Raw genomic sequence first — 17,118 nt, forward strand, 5'->3', positions numbered from 1 at the left:
GCTGCTGGCGGGGTGCAGTTAAGAACAACTGTATTCAAAAACACAAACAGACGTGCACAAAAGCGCGCACGCACACACACTCTCACAGGCACATACACTAATCCTCAATCTGCTTTTCGATGTAGAAAGCAGCGGGGGACGCAGCTTCATCTTCCGTTTGGAGATGGCTCTCTGTTACGCTAGATAACACTTCCGTGCTCTTCTAGTAGATCGGCACCACGATAGAGCTGCTTGAAAGATGCGATGGCGTACCATTAAACTCTCATCATCATCATCTTCATCGTCGTCACCATCATCATCACCACCCCCACCATCATCGTAATCATAATCATAATCACCATCGTCAGCATCATCCTCATAGTCATAATCGTCGTCATCATCATCATCACTAACCCCACCCCCACCACACCCCCACCCCACCACCACTACCATCTGCGCGTTCGTGTACTCTGCAGGACGAAGGCCTCTCCCAGAGATTTCCATGCGCTCCTGTCGCGGCTTTTTAACGCCATGATTTTAACCGGAATTTTCGTAGTTCGATCCTTCATCCAGATCATTTGCCTTCTCTTATTTCGCTGGCCTTCCCTTGTTAGCCCTTCCACCTGTTGTCCGCAACCACATTGCATGACTCCCCCCCCCCCCCCCCCCCCCCCCCTTTGTGGGCTCACTTTTAGCCAGAATGTATTCGGCGCAAGTTTGTTTCCTATTAATTACCTTGGTTTCGTATACATAAGTGTTACCCTAGAATTCTCCTTTGCAGGTCTTGTTGGGTCCATCTACAAGCTCTCTTTCAAGGTAGTATCATGTGAGAAGCCAAGTTTCTGCACTCTATGTCATTATCGAAGTACCCATGGATCTATTCCAGCCTGTTTAGTGACAGTGGCAGATTGCTGGTTATTATTTAAGAACGCTTATGAAATCTGTCCGAACCCATACAAGTTCGGTGCCTAATTTTATTCTCGTGATTTTGATCAGCCCTAATATTTTGCCAAACAACCTCCTAATCCCTTGCTGCTCAAGTATTTTATTACCCACCTCGAAGGGGTGCTTCTGGGCATATCGTCTAACATTGCTATTGATTTCTTTGTGCTGGTATGTAACTCTGTAGCCGAGCTTTTTAATGCAGTCCTTGAAGCCCGTTCTGTCACCATTGACTACCATTACCTAATAAAATGATGCAGTTCGCAAATATCAAGGGGCTTAAGTATTCGCCATTGATTGGTAACCCTGACATCTCCCCTATTACGTTTCACATACAACGCTGCCAGACGGTGCTGTACGGGAAATTACCTGGTTGATTGGGTGAATATGACCTATTATTGAGAAATTCAAACCGGCTCGCCCTCTTCGCTGTTGAAAGTATAGGGAGCGGACCCTAAGCTCTTAGGCATAGCCCACTTTGCGATAAAGAATTAGAGCCGCGTATTTTACCATGCCGGAGGCACCATTGTGGCCCCGAGGTACTGAAAGAATAATTTGGTGCGCTCTTCTTCCACAACGTCAATGTCTCATCACTGTTCCTTCTTTCCATCCCCCGTCTGCACCCCCTATAACTATTATACCCAAGTTGATTCCGAAGGGCGTATAGGGAGCATGCATGAGCGCTGATGAAGTGATAGATTGTTGATCGTGAACGCACACCGATGTACAAGTAAAACGAACCCATAATGGGATAAATGCTTTGCTGCAGTCTGGCATACCCTGCTTGATGTGATAATATCGGTGTTTTTTAAAAGTAGGTGCACAGATGCCTTGTTCAGTATGCATCCCCACGTTATACTTTTACATGTAAAAAAAGCGAAACGGGAGTAGGCCAATTTTCTTCCGAGTTTGTACATTATTGGAGGTCACACTTAGGTGACCTTGTCTCCATACGATCCCCGCCTCCACTTCGACCCTCTCAATACACGCAACAGCAATATAAGGAATGGACGTAGATTCGGTGCGATGCAGGATGAGTTTGATTTAATACTGTCCATATAGGGCGAAATTTTATGCAGGCGGGATACGAAAGCAAGTCAGACGCAGTCGAACGCAAATGGGCAATGATTTAAAGTGAAGTGCGTGTGGTCTTGTTTTCGATGAACGGTGTGCCTTAGAGGTTTTGAATTTACCCATCTGTGCCGGCTGAGCGCAAGGCCACAATTTCTTTTTGAACGAAAAATTATCAAACGTCCCACTTAGCATTAAAGGCGGCGTTGGCGCCAGCGGCCTCTGTGGCAGCGAAAAGGCTCGGGCTCTCACAGCCATGTTAATGTTAAGTGTTCAAATAGCGCGCGCTTTACGTTAATAAAACATAAGAAAAGGACCGTGCTTGGAGCCAACGCGTGGACGTGCAGAGAGCCGCGTGGAAAGCGGAGGTTGTCGCGGTGGCTGTGACCGCCGTTAGACGCCCGGTGGCGGTGACACGTCGTCAAGCATTCACCACGACGGTCGCACCCAGCGGTGCAACACTCACCAGCGAGACAGGTAGCTTTGCGTGGCTGTAGAACTCCCAGCAGTATCTAAATGATTCCGCTATACTTTCAGCCAACGTGCTGACGTAGATGCGCTAAACCAATAAACCGCGCCAATAACCCGCACCAAACTCTAAACCAAAGCCCGCTCCAAAAGTCAAAAGCATTACTCGCCGCGCTGAAGTGCAAGGGGCACTCAACGGCGTCGCCTAGAAGATTAATACTTTCTCATTCATAGCTTATAGGAATTGAGCAGGTGTCTGAAGATTTCATCAATTCAGAATACGAGCTGCGAACAGTTCTGGTTTGAAAATCCGCGATATCCGTTCGAACAGCGAGTGTTGTGTTTAAGTGTTAAAGCAGGCAGCGTTGGGCTCCAGAAGCCGATCCCTGTGGCAGTTACAGCGCTAGTATCGAGCTCTGCCCCCCGTGCATATATGTAGGAGCCTCGAGACCTGAAGTCCGGAGGCCAGTTTCACGGCACGCCCGCATAAATTTCACAGTGACCCAAACCACCGCGACCCAAACTCGTCGCGCGGAGAGCCTGAGGGCTGGCTTACGCCGCGCTTTCGACGTCCTGAGAGACTGCGCAAGGGTCGGCCAAGTTTTTGGAGGGAACGCAGCACGTTGGAGGCGAGGTTAGGTTCTCTTTTTTTGCCCGTATTTTAGGCATGCGACGTATACGATGTGTGAATATTGCATGTAGCGCTCCACTGTGCCCGGGGGCGCGGGATTTGTATGTATACCACCGCCATTATCGTGGATCCCGTGCGTCGCACGGTAATGGCGCATTCCTCCTCGATCGTGCGGGAGTTCGTGCACTGCTTAGCAATCGGCCGAAGAAAGGCGGCAGGGAAGAGTTGAAGGGGAGGGTCATTTTCACTAATCGATGACTTATCGGAGCGGTGGATCGCCGGGGCTTGTGAGCGCAATAATGAAGGTGCGAAATAACGCGGCCCTCGCCGAAGTTCTGGCGGGAGACCTGGCGAGGGGACGAACCACGTGGTGCGGTCGGCTTTAGAAGGTGCGCGCGTTTGTGCGGCTGTGCGTGCGTGCGCTGGTCCGCTTCCTGTCGTGGGATCGGAAATGAATGGCGCCCGAACGGGAGCAGCTCTGCCGTATAACCCACCCTCCCCAACCCGCTCTGTGAGCTGCGTCTACGGCTCGGGAACGGCGGTAATTGGGTTTCTGGTGCGCCGTTAACCTTACGCGTGTTTCTGTGCTTCAACGGCGCTCGCTTTGTGGAGGCTCCCACGAGGAGACTCGCGGAATATTAGCGCCCGCATATGGGCTGGTCGCATTCCGGTCTGTGCCGGGATGGTCATCCTTAACCTTAACGAACCAAAACGTGGCCGCCAACATGCCTTGAAATTGCTACGATAGTGCATGGGAGCTTTCAACGGCCGGCCCCACTGTGTCTGTAATAATTTTAATCAGATAACAAAATGCATGTTCACATACAATAACGACGCACTGAAGCGTACGGGTTCCGTCATAAGTAACTGGAAGAAGGATTGGTGAATATTACAAAATATCTGCCTGGCTGGCTTTATGACAGCCATTCTTTGTCTACAGGAAGCTTTTTTCTATTTGGGCGGACACCTTTAAACTTAAGCACACTAATGCAGCCAGGGAGTTTCCGGAGGAAGATATTCCTCTAAATGTGCAAGACCGTGTTCAAATAACTTTTGACGGCACCTGTACGTGTAAAATGCTAGTAAGTTATTACGAACGATAAGCTCCGCGGTGCGGTTTAAGAATTCGGTTGGTTCTTCTGGCATACAGTCGAAATTTCCAAAGAAATAGAAACAATGGTGTTCCTACGAGATCTAAGAAACTGAGTTTTTTATGTCCTACCTTGAATATGGTGAGCGGTGACTCATCTTATAAGTGACAATGAGTGGAACGATATACCGGTTGGTAAAAAAAAAATAAGCTAGATTTCCTCAATTTCTAAATAAACAAATAAGACCATCGCTTCCTTGCTCGCTCAATCGCTCGCTCGTTTATTCGCTCGCTCACTCACTCACTCACTCACTCACTCACTCACTCACTCACTCACTCACTCACTCACTCACTCACTCACTCACGCACTCACTCACTCACTCACTCACTCACTCACTCACTCACTCACTCACTCACTCACTCACTCACTCACTCACTCCATCACTCACTCCATCGCTCACTCACTCACTCACTCACTCACTCACTCACTCACTCACTCACTCACTCACTCACTCACTCACTCACTCACTCACTCACTCACTCACTCACTCACTCACTCACTCACTCACTCACCTTTAAACATTACTTGGCAATCAAAGAGGAAATTCTTCATCGATTGTACCGTACCAACAGGCAGAGACAGGAATGAAGGCGTTGAACATTGGCTCGCTCACCTAGCACCTTGATGGAGACGGTGTTGTGCGCCGTGAGCCCCTCCTTGTTGCGAGCCGTGCACGAGTAGAGGCCTTCGTCCGTTGCACGTTCCACGTCTTGCACGACAAGTGTGCCATTGGGGAAACTCTTCTGCCGGTGGTTGTACGGCAGTCGTAGTCCCTCTGCGACAGCCAGTAGATAACATAGTTGTCAGAGTGCCGTTAGTGTGTTAGTTCAACACTTGGCCTGGACCACAACTGAGCATAATAGACAAAGTTGCGCGCCTTCTTTATAAATGGTAAAGGTCAAGCCTCTTCTTTTAATTTTAGGTAAAGACTTGTGAAGCCGCCCGTTGAAATGCTTCGCTCCATTTCACACGCCTGATTGATATCCTTGCCGGGTGTGGGCCCAGGGCGTCACTTCCTTCAATTTGCAGGTTTATATGAGTTGCAACTGCAAAAATGTATCGAAACCAGTATTGATAGTCCTTTTAAACAATACGACAAAAGCAGGACACACTAAACGGGATGACTTTGCGGACGGAAAGCGATCACATTAAATCGCCTTCTGGGTGATGCTAATCATAAATTTGCTGAGAAAGTGATGGGACCATTGTGTATCAGGTGTCAAAAAAATTTGGATCTCTTTGGACTGTAATAATATTTCTTGGAATATCCGGAACTGCTTCGGTGGAACACATATGGCCTGATGAGGTGCGCATTTTTATACGAACTATTTTTCCAGCATGGTCTCTGGTGTTGTCTGGAAAACATATTAAAGTGTCAAAAATGGGTTAAAACTTTAAAATGTCTCTGCGATTCTCGAAACTTGTCGAAAATGCGTCACATGAGTCATTTCGCACAAAAATAGTTAAATATTGCATTGTAACAAACATAGTAATGTGCGAGCAAGCTAAAGTGTTCGAATGTGTTCAATGCGCTAAAATGTGCTGAAGGATTTTAGTTGCGCTGGAGGGTATTTTTGGGCTCACACTTAGGAGACATTTCTGAAGCGGTCCCGAAGTCGTTACACGACGCATTAACATAATGCTTGGCGTATTGGTCATTGAACGGAAAGCGTTTGCACAGCCATTATATGTTTTTTGACGTCTGATCAGTAACGTTTGCGAGTAGCATTATAACATTGTTATGATCACCGTCATACGCGAGGACTGCTTTGACGCTGGAGTTTCACACGGATGAAAGTATACAGCCCCATGATTAATTACGAAGTTACAAGACACATACACGATTTTTACGTTCATGAATCTGAACTTCTTAGGCTTCTTATCCCTTAAGCATTTAGTTTCCGCGCTAAAAAATGTGAACAGTGAATACAAAAGTAATCCCAAGGTTTGTGATACATTTACCATTTCTGATGTCTGTACTTCAACGAGACAGACGAAACGGACATCTAGGTGTGCAAACAGAAAGTACTTCAAGTTATTGCCCCCTAAAATGGTCTCTCGTGTGCTTGCCTCAATGGCTCCTCTGCCTAGTATCACAGTGTTTCAACATTCCCAGTGACAGAATTGTTACGCCCATCTCATAAAGACCCGCGCTCCAGCATCCACCAACCAACCAAGTTTTCCCTTGGAAGCCGCGTAACGCGGACAATTAATTAGCGTCGAGTGCAACCTGGCTCGCTCGGAACTCAAAGCTGCTCTTCAAACAAGTTTTGCGGCTGCGGCGAAAAACCTCGCAGCGAAGGGAACGAAACCGAAAGTAAACAAGTTGTCGAAAGAAAGGCAGCTTGCGAGCGGGCGCCTAAATTGGGGTAGCGCCGCAAACGGCTTACGGCGTGCGTTCAAAGCGACGCCCCTTCTTGCTGTCGCCACCTACCGCCTCCAGAAGCAATGCTCCCTCTTTAGAGAAGAGAACGATGCCGCTGGGGGGAGGCGTAGCGGCGTTAACCACTTTAGCCAGCCAAGTGGAGCGGGTGAGGGTAAGAACAACATTAATTAACAGAGGGGGGGGGGGGGGGTGGAAGGGACGAAAGCAGTGTCGGGCGCGTAGCGTGCACGCCCCTGAAAAAGCCTGGGCGCCGCAAGATAACGAGTACGAGCCTCGTTTCCCACACGGCTACTTGTTCGGGCGCACTTATTTCCCTTTATTTTGCGTTTTGCTGCCGGCGAGAACATTCAGGCTCGTCACCTGGATGTGCTTGATACGGTACGCCTGGCGCATTTTAGTGCAGTGGCAGGAATGATGTGCGACATGGAAATGAGGCAACGAATAGGAAGCCGGTGCTACCCTTATGCTCTCGCGACATAGTCTCGCAAAGAGCAAGTTGCCCGCAGCACCCAGAAGGATAACGGAGAAGCCAAGAAAAGAACTCAGAAGCAGTAATTGCGGATTTCCTGAACTCCCACTGAAACAAATGAAGAAAGGGCTTTATTTTCCTTCAGCCGCGTTAGCATGAAAAAGTAATATTGAAACAAACTCGTTCTGTCTCTATCCTATACACAGAACCGTCTGCTGAAATAAAAAAATTCCCCGCATTTCCCCGAGGGGAAGAATGTGAAAGTGCGAATGCACGAGTTGAATTTGCGCGGTTCGGTAATGTTCGCGAAAGAGAGATCACACACACACACAGAACTACAAAGAAAGAAAGATGCATTTATTCACAGACACCTATTTGTGTTGTCGTTGTACTTGATTGCTAGAGCGGATCTCAGCTTTGAAATTTCGTGTCAGTACTCCTTTAAGCAGGTGCATTAGCCCTTCTCACGCCCGATTCTTGGCCAATCCCCCACGTGGGTATGTGCCATGTCAGCGGCCAGGCAGCGCGCGCCCATCTCCCCCCGTTGCCAAGGAAGACGAGGAGATTCCTGGCCAATCCCCAACGTGGGTATGTGTCATGTCAGCGGCCAGGCTGCGCGCGCCCATCTCCACGTGCGCGGACATCGCCGGTGGACGCAGGTTCAGGGTCGCTTAAGAAGTGCATTGCACTTAAAACACCGCGTTTGCAGCACGTGCTGATGCCGCAAACCTCTTGGTAATCAGTATAACGTTCATGCAGGGATCCAGTAGCGCCAATATACTGTGCAGCAGCCATTTCTTAGTAGAATTCTGAAATAAAAACATTTATTTGCGGAAACTTTCTGCCCCTTCACTCTTGCCACCGCCTTTGCAGTATGCACTTACTAGCAGCCGCGCTGGCTCCGAGGCTATGGCATTGTGCTGCTGAGGCCAGAGACGCTGGTTTGATCCCGGCCAGGAAGGCCACATTTGTTATGAAGGTGGAAAAGGAAGACGCCCTCGTGGCGACAATTCTTTGCATGTTAACGATTCCCAGGTGGTGAACATTTTTCAGAATTAGCTTTCCACGATGGCGTGCCTAATAGCTTAGGTGTAACTCAGCCTATAGTTAACAACCCTGTCTCTCTCTCTCGACAAAAATGCAAGTTATTTTGCGGAAAAGTATCTTGAACGGGTTGTGTATTCAATTCCCGATAAAGCCGTGGATGGGTGTCGAAGCACGGCCGGAGGTGCGAACGCGAAGACAACACAAATATTTATTTCGTTTGATATAATCTGCCTTAGATAAATTGCTAAACATCATGGCGATCATGAAGGACATAGTTTCGAACAAAAGTATCTCTAATACTAATTAAATCTAAAATTTTCCGCTCAGCAACGTCTGCAGGGATGGCTTTGGTGATGTACTTGAACGGAGTACTTACAGTATTAACTCCACGCTAGCATTCAAACAGCGTGACGAACCGGAGCGTAGGGCACTAATACAACAGCGCAATTATAACAATTATAATTTTTGTCTTTGGATTTTGCGGGAGGTCGCCAGTCGCACTATGTGCTGCTGAGCACGAGGACGTGGGTTCGAATCCCGGCCGCGGCGGCCGCTTTCCTGGTAGAGGCGAAAAGCAAAAACGCCCGTGCGTACAAGGTTTCAGCGCACGTTAAAGATACCCAGGTGGTCAAATGTAATCCGGAGCCCTCCACCACGGTGCGCCTCGTCGCCTGCGTGGCGTCGGCGTGTTAACCCTCAATCAATCAATCAATCATATCGCACAAACAATTCCCTCGACAATAAGTGAGGAAGCTGCTGTTTTGTCGCCACTTTTCGCAAGTTTGCCTTGTTAGTTAGCTCTATATTTTAAATTTTGCTCTAATTGGCACGATCATTCTTCTTATTTGGCAACCCTGCGAATGAACCAAATTTGAATTTCGTCTTCGGGTACTCTCTACATTGAATCAACTGTGGCGCCTAATATTATTGCTCATAAAAAATAGAATAGTGATTCTATCAAGTTTGCTGGCTTTTACGAAATGATCTATTACATGCTGCAGTGCAGCGCTTGTCTCAGGTTCCACAGGCCAGCCAAGCTTACCTGTTTTGACGACACATCGGGTCGGTTTCATGCGCCAAGAGTGCGCTCACCTCTCTCCCAGGTGACGGCCTCGATGGGGTACCCTCCGACGGGGCACGTGACGCTCAGCACCTCGCCGGCGACCACCGAGAGGTTGCCCATGCGGCGCACGAACGGCGGCCCGTGCACGTTGAGGCGCGCCGCGTGCTCCGACACGCCCACGTCGTTGCCCGCGCTGCAGCGGTAGAGGCCGCCGTCTTCGGGACGCACGCCCGAGATGTTCACGAAGCTCACCACGTGGCCCTCGCTCGTCACGTAGTCGCCCATGCGGAAGCGCGCGTTCTCGGGAACCGGAAGTCCGTCCAGCGACCACGTGACCTGCGGGTCGCGTTTTCGAACCCAAGCCGAGTGAACGAGAAGTCGGATAACCGTGTATCGTTGTCCCGGAAAAAAGTTAAATAAGAGTTTATTTAAAACCCTTCCCGCACCCTTATAGCCATCCAGTAATTTATGACTTGCCCTTTCATTTTACACAGGTGCGTAATGCGGAATTAAGCGATCGTTATTTAGGTGACGAGGATGTTTTCCTTTCGCCTGCTGCTAATTCGGCCTGCCATCTTAAGTGTGCAGTCACGGACAGAGGAAACGCGATCACGAAAATGTGAACCAGAACACACCAATAGCGTGACTTCTGCGCATGCAGCTCTAGTTGACGTGCGGTTTAATAGCGGTAATAAAGTTGAGAAATCTGGCTTCCCAAATATGCCCGTAGCGCGACAATATTTCGCAGGCACCCACAGAAATGTTCAATTTTTCGTGTTCCGATTCAGATTTTCGTGTTCGCATTTCATTTGTCAATGCCTGTACAATGATGGCAAACACCAAATCATGCTCGCACGCCTTTGTTCATCTACATTCAAACTTCTGGCGAGAGATGGCAAACGCTTAATTGGCATGGTTGGTGCAAAGTATCAAGTGTCAAGAATTCAGTAGAGGTCGGTAAATACAGTAGAACGAAACATGAAGATTTAGTAACTATGACAACTTGGTTGACATAGGCCGCATAAACTTCTAACACGTCCTTCGCTATCTGGACCTAAATTTGGCAGGGTAATTCGAAAAGGGTTTTCGTTAAGTTCAATGTCGTTTAAGTTTAGGAGTGCATGCATCAAGATAAACTACACCAATGGATTACAAGAAAATGTTATCGAGCAAGGCTGTTCGTCGCCCAGACCAGTTCTAACGGATATCGATTGGCAGGCGCAAGTCAAAGAGACAAGTGAAGCATCCTCCGGGGGAAGATAATCCGTTAGGTAAGTCCTGAAATGGAGTCGGTTTCTTCCCCATTCGAGAAAACTGGCTTCTTTGGCGAAGCGCTCTCCGGGATATACACCTCCGGGAACACGTGGACGCACGTAAAAAGAAATGGTGGGCGCCGATCGATGCGGCTATGTCCGGCGGCGTCACGCGGGAACAAGAGCGCTGTCAATCTGACCTGGGGTAGTGGTCGTCCGGCAGCGATGCATTTGAGGGATATAGATGGGCCCGGAGAGAGGGTGCGCTCCGAGAAGGTCTCCCGGAGCATGGGCGGGTCATCTGCGTCCGCGCGGTGCCCGTGAGCACGGGTGGGCGTGGGCGGTGGATGCCAGGGCGCGGAGGGGAAAAAAGGGAACAGCGTCGGTGAGCAAGAGTGACGCGTTGTGGCTGGAGGGGAAAATTTAATGGTGCGCGACTGGGAGGAAGTAAGTTATGGAAGAGGCTGTCACGAAAGTGGCTTGCGTTCCCAAACAAGACCCACCAAGGCTAAGTGCAAAAGTGTTGATTGAAGTTTACCGCTAAAGAAAGGGCGCACTGTTTATGCCACGACTACAAGTTTGATTAGATAAAGGGGGAAGGAAAACTTGCACACTTGATGAACTGCCCAAACGATATAGTCCCCTTGTTTTTCTATGACGTCAAGTAACAGTTCACTAACCTATTTGCATTCTCAACGGCTGAGTTTCTCGCCAAAGCGCATTTCTTCTTGTTTCGCGTTGGCTTTTTCGTTCAGTTGTTGGAGGTAGGCAGCTTTTTAAGTACTTTAAAAGTGACACAATACAGTAATTGCAGTCGGTAGCTACAAAATGGCTATAACAATGGTTCTTCACTGCTCACCAAGCTCCTTAAATTATTTTTTTTGCGCACCCACCAAATGACTAAGGCACTAACAGCCGGCTGTATTTCTCGCATGACAAACTGATTGTTCAGCCAATTGGCAGGTAGGTTAATCGATTAATCGATGACAGGTTGAACTTTGACAGGTTGATCGGTTGTGATCGATGCCATTCATCGATCGATTGATTGATTGATTGATTGATTGATTGATTGATCGATTGATTGATTGATTGATTGATTGATTGATTGATTGAGATTGATTGATTGATTGATTGATTGATTGATTGATTGATTGATTGATTGATTGATTGATTGATTGATTGATTGATTGATTGATTGATTGATTGATTGATTGATTGATTGATTGATTGATTGATTGATTGATTGATTGATTGATTGCCTTACCAGCAAGCGTCAGCTCCGCAGCACCCTGTGCTGAAGCCTGGTCGTTAAAGGCGTAACACTGGTACACCCCGCGGTCCTCTCGGCGCACAGGCGCTACCGTGACGCTGTACGGCGCATGTGTGACACCGCGCAGCAGGGGCCGCTGGTTGCGATACCACTCGACGCCGCTCACGGGGAACCCGCTCACCGAACAGTTGAACGTTGCCGACTTGCCCACGTCCACCTTCTGGCTTCGGGGGAGCACCGTCACTGACAACGGCGCTGCCCACGGTTGAGTGGGAGAAAAAATAGAGAGGGAGGAGCGACATTCGGCAACAGACAGGCAAGTACGTGTAGAGAAAAATATATAAATTACGTGAGCTACGGCCGAATAAAGTAGAGCCTAACTGTTACGGTATTCTTTGTTTTACTTTAACAAACCACAACGACGAAAGAAAAACACAGTGGAAGATTCTTTAATGGCTGTTTAAGAATGCGTTAGTACCTAATTTCTCTCCCCCGCAAACTTGAGGCTCAGCCCGATGCGCACACCTAGCTCCGCTTTAAAAGCCCGCAGCAAGGCGTTTTTCACACGCCCCTTGCCCGCCTTACGCACACTGTGGCAACCCTGCTTTGCGTTCTGACCGGCTCATGTGTCGTGTTAGCTTGCTTTAGTACCGCCATTGCCTGCCTGTCACTCTTTTTTGTTGACCACCAGTATCGACATATTAGGGAGTTTTATCTGACCGTTTCTGATGGTCCCCTCCACTCCGATAGCTAGCGCATTGCGCATGCGTGGCGCGCTAGGGCGCTAGCGTCGATACCGGAGCGGGGCCCCGGTAAGCGAAAAACGTCGACCGAACCGCGGGGCTGCTTCTACGCAGCGCCGAGAAAGACAGCCTTGTCTTGGCTGTTCCTAAGTTTATCGGCTTCTTTAAATTAATTTAGAACCATTATACCGCGTAAGCGACTACATTGTTATACTAAAATGGGAAATAAGGCACTAAACACGGTATTTTACGTAACTTGAGCGACCAGATTCCAATTCGTATCTTTACTTTGGGATGGCGTTTTGGTTTGCACACGCACAGGGCACGACCGGTGACGCGAATCATTCCCCGTCGAGGGAGATACGGTTATCGCTTAACTAAAAGCCTTTCTGCCACTGGCGCTGCGGTTGTGCTGAGCGGGTCGTCGGGAGCATAGCGGAGTGTCAAAAACGGTCAGCTAAAACTCTCTATTGCCGCCGCCATTCCCATTCCAGTCTGTTTCCCTGCCTACTCGGCCCTTCATTCGGTGGAAACTCCGTTCTAGAATGCGCACAAGCGGCGGCGGGGCGCGTCGTTAAGTCGGAAGACGGGAGCGTCGGGTTTAGAAGCCGTGAGAACTCTGCGCCACCTCAGCCAATGCTGCCGCCTGCTCGGGGTTCGGCTTGGCACCCCCCTCTCCGCACTCGCTCGGTCGTTCCTTACTTTTCTGTCTCTTTGTGTCCCCGGATCTACGGTGCATCTTTCTGCAACATGCTCCACGTATTGATGCAATACAAGGGAAGCTTACGAACGATACAGAAGGAGAAAGAAGCGTTGGAGGAAGATGGCCGGGTACTCAAAATTAGGGCCCTGAAATCAGTCCTGGTGCTGCATAGCTAGAAGCATTGAATTGATTCAGATCTAAAAACGCATTCACGAGTGCCCCCATTGGCTACTTTGTATCGCTTAGATTTTACATGGTTAGTGCTTCAATCTTAGCACTCCATGGGGGCGGGGAAATGACTAGGGCGTAGAAAATGTGATAACTATTTTAATTAAATTTTTATGCCAGAATGGGGCACAAGTAGGGGAACATAATAACACAAATCGCGTTGGCAGATGCTCGTAAAGGGCACAGAAAAAGCACCAGTAAACTCAGTCGGTTTACGCCAAGTGAACTCTGAAAGTTATTGTTTTGCTACTGGTGCCAACCTTTTGCAAATTTTGGTTTCAAGGGTAAGCAGTCTTGTTCGGCCTTCAGCGATATTACTGGCATATTGCTTTTTGTCTCATTCAGTGTTCTTATGAACTTTGACGGAACGAGCTCTCCTCAGCTTGTTTTAGACGCATCATTTCAAGATGGTGTACTGTCCCGTAGATCAGCAGCCTTACTTTCATGATTTTTTCCCCGAGCTGACACTTGTTCCAACATCTAAACTCCTTAAAGCAGTGTTCAGTATATGAGTCTACATACGACCTCCAACTGCAACAATTCAATGCTGAAAACTGCAATTTGACACTTTAAGGATAGCACCATTTCACAGTCATATCCGTACTTTCCCACTAGAACAATGCGCGCTCCAAAGCATCCGCTGACAGCAATCGCAGCAACATGTGCACGAAATGTAAGCAGCTTCGGCGAGCTCAGCATTATAACAGAGACAGTCAAAAGTGCAAATCCTCTTCTACGAGTGGGAGGCTCTCTGAGCGCTCCCGTCAACCGGTGCCTCGCGCACGAGGCAACGGATCTCAACTGAGATGGGTTTGCATCGTCGCCTGAGTGGCGATGTGTTGCCACTCCGAAGCCAAAAGCACTGACGCGCAAAGGCAACGAGAGACAAAAGCCAGAAGGAAACGCTTGCCACCGCCCTTTCAGCCTCCCGTGCCGAGCAGTAATAAAGGCAGCGTCAAGGCCTCATCTGCCTTGCAAATAAGTGTCCAATACGCTTTTGCAACAACGCCACCACCAGTAGCCGGCTGTCTGGCAAAACAACGACGGCGCTGGATTGTTCTGGCGTGCCTATGTAAACGCCTTTCAAGAGTATCAATAACAGGAAACTGCTTCCCTCTGACTTTTTCGTTGCTAGCTTATTTTGGGGCGCCCCAGTGACGTTAGGAAACGCCCAGGAAACGTCCTTTGTTGTGTCAAAAACAGACTAGGGTGTAGGAGCTTCACGTCATGCGAGGCCTTTCTCGGTGCGCGGGAGCGTTCCCCGCCTTTGTACTTGCGGAGTACAAAAAATAAACAAATGATTAAACAAAGTTCAGTGACTGCTAGAAGAATATGGTCGGTAATGGAGGAGGGAGATTATTTTTATTGATATTGGGTACGTGTTACTGCTGCATTTCCAGCGATAGTTTTGTGAAATTGAAAACTTTAAATGAAGAACAAGATATACGTGGGCATGTGTTTTGAGCATCCTTGACGCTACTAGCTTAAATACTTCAAGTGTCGTCTAACAGAACAATGAAGGCACTGTACGCATTGAAAGGGTGCATAGTTGACACTGCCATATATACCAGGATACCACAAAGGGCCACTGAGAGCTTACTCCTACTAATGCACTAAACATATTGCCGCGATGAATGTACTGTTAAGTTTTTGTGTATGTTTTATTCACGGCACCCATGCGCGGACTGCTGTCTTGTCATACTTGGCAGAGGAATGTACATTTGTTGAATGCGCCGAACCTCGCCCAGCTATTTTGTTTAAAAGGGGGGCATTGCGTAACTTTTAAACTGCGCTACATTATCATCGTCACCACCACCATCATCACTAACAACATCATCACCAGCCTATCTACGGCCACTGTAGGGCAAAGACTTCTCTCATTTATCTCCAATTATCCCGGTCCTGTGCCAGCTGCGACCAATTTATTCCGGCAAACTTTTTGATATAATCTGCCAATCTAGCTTTCGGCCGCCCCATGCCACGCTTGCCTTCTCTAGGGATCCACTCTGTTACCCTTAAAGACCAGCGGTTATCTTGCCTTCGCATTACCTGCCCTGCCAACGCCCATTTCTTCTTAATTTCTACTAATATGTCCTAACACGCATTTGTTCCCTGACCCACTCCGCTGTTTTTTTGTCTCATATTTACACCCATCATATTCCGTTCCATTGCTCACTGAGTCATCCTAAATTTAAGTTGAACCCTTTTAGTGAGTCTCCAAGTTTTTGCCCCGTAGATGAGTACCGGCAAGATGCAGCTGTCATACACTTTTTCTTCAGAGACAATGGTAGGCTCCCATTCATTATCTTAGAGTGCCTGCCGAATGCACTCCACCCCATTCTTATCTTTTTAATTATCTCTGCCTCATGGTTGGGATCGGGGGTCACAACTTGGCCTGAGTAGGTATATGCGCTCACCACTTCCCCTGCCTGGCCACCTATCTCAAACCGCTGTGCTCTCCATTTATACACTATGTTTCCAATCGTTTTTTATGTTTTTGGAAAGGTCTACGCTAGAGCATTGTACAGACAGACCAAGCACCGCGACACCAGATGCCCCGACTTGCACTGCCTCTTTTTGATACGGCTTGCTCGTCGTAAATTTATTATCAGCTTGTTGTGGAGCACAATTTCACTCTAATAAACTTTACGGGCTAAAGAAAACGTGTGCCATTTTTGTATTCTTTGAAATGTGGCAATACCTATGCGGCACTACGTGGTGTATATTAAGACACATAAATGCAACCCACCAGAAACTTGCAGTTCAGTGTCCGTGGTGTCAGATCCGGAAGTATTGTTGACAAAACACGTGTATATTCCAGCGTCTGTCACGGTAACCTAATAGGAACACACAGGAAGATAACACGCCAGGGGTTAAAGTTTCCTGACTTGTTCGCCATCAAAAAAGAACACCACTTGCCCGCATTTAAAAAAGTGGTAAAATGCCAGGATAGAGAAGCTTGATATAGTTATGGATCACGGCCGATTGAAACGTTTTGTTTTTCTTGGGAAAAACACTGCAAGGTTTTCACGGACGCTTATAATTTTTCTAAAGTTTGCCAGAGCATTTTCAAAAGTTCTGGGAAGGCAGGTTTTCTGTAACTCACTCACTCACTCACTCACTCACTCACTCACTCACTCACTCACTCACTCACTCACTCACTCACTCACTCACTCACTCACTCACTCACTCACTCACTCACTCACTCACTCACTCACTCACTCACTCACTCACTCACTCACTCACTCAAGGCAGGTTTTCTGTAATTAGAGGGTTTTAGCAGTACGTTCGTTACGTTCGTTACGTTCATTCCGTTGCTACCGGGTTTACCGGGACCCGACTGCGCATGCGCGTGTACGTACCGGGTTCTTTCCGTAGAGTGAGACGGAAAACGTGTTTTAGCACTCCGTAGCGTCGTACCGTTCGTTCCGTGTGACGGCTGATTAGCCGAGTAGTTGCAAAAATCCGCACGCTAAAAATACGTACATAAACAACGCAGTTTCCCCTAAAGCAATGCAAATCTAAAATAAATCGTGCTCGGCCGGGCGCATTGTGAGGCAGGGGCTGCGGTGGCGGCGACGGCACCAGAGCGAGCGCAGGTGACGACATGGTCGCGCGCCGTTCACGTGGAGGAATGGCCTTGGCCTTGCCCGATTGAAGCGCTAGACACATGTACAATTGGCACACGCGATTCGTATGCGACTGATCGTTACG

General features: G+C 48.3%; 1 protein-coding gene across 1 annotated transcript in view; it reads right to left on the reverse strand.

Annotated features, from left to right (window-relative positions):
* LOC144175243 (cell adhesion molecule Dscam1-like) overlaps positions 1-17,118 on the reverse strand; it is a 328,801-nt gene that overhangs the window by 50,438 nt on the left and 261,245 nt on the right. Inside the window, exons 6-10 of the mRNA XM_077704344.1 lie at positions 16,154-16,241; positions 11,725-11,985; positions 10,661-10,761; positions 9,237-9,543; positions 4,856-5,017 (exon numbers count right to left, since the gene is read on the reverse strand). Coding sequence (XP_077560470.1) covers positions 4,856-5,017; positions 9,237-9,543; positions 10,661-10,761; positions 11,725-11,985; positions 16,154-16,241 — 919 coding nt within the window. The remainder of the gene's footprint in view (positions 1-4,855; positions 5,018-9,236; positions 9,544-10,660; positions 10,762-11,724; positions 11,986-16,153; positions 16,242-17,118) is intronic.

Source organism: Haemaphysalis longicornis, unplaced genomic scaffold, assembly GCF_048455015.1.
Source record: "Haemaphysalis longicornis isolate Haplotype H1 unplaced genomic scaffold, Haemaphysalis longicornis Haplotype H1 scaffold_3, whole genome shotgun sequence".
Taxonomy (NCBI): domain Eukaryota; kingdom Metazoa; phylum Arthropoda; class Arachnida; order Ixodida; family Ixodidae; genus Haemaphysalis; species Haemaphysalis longicornis.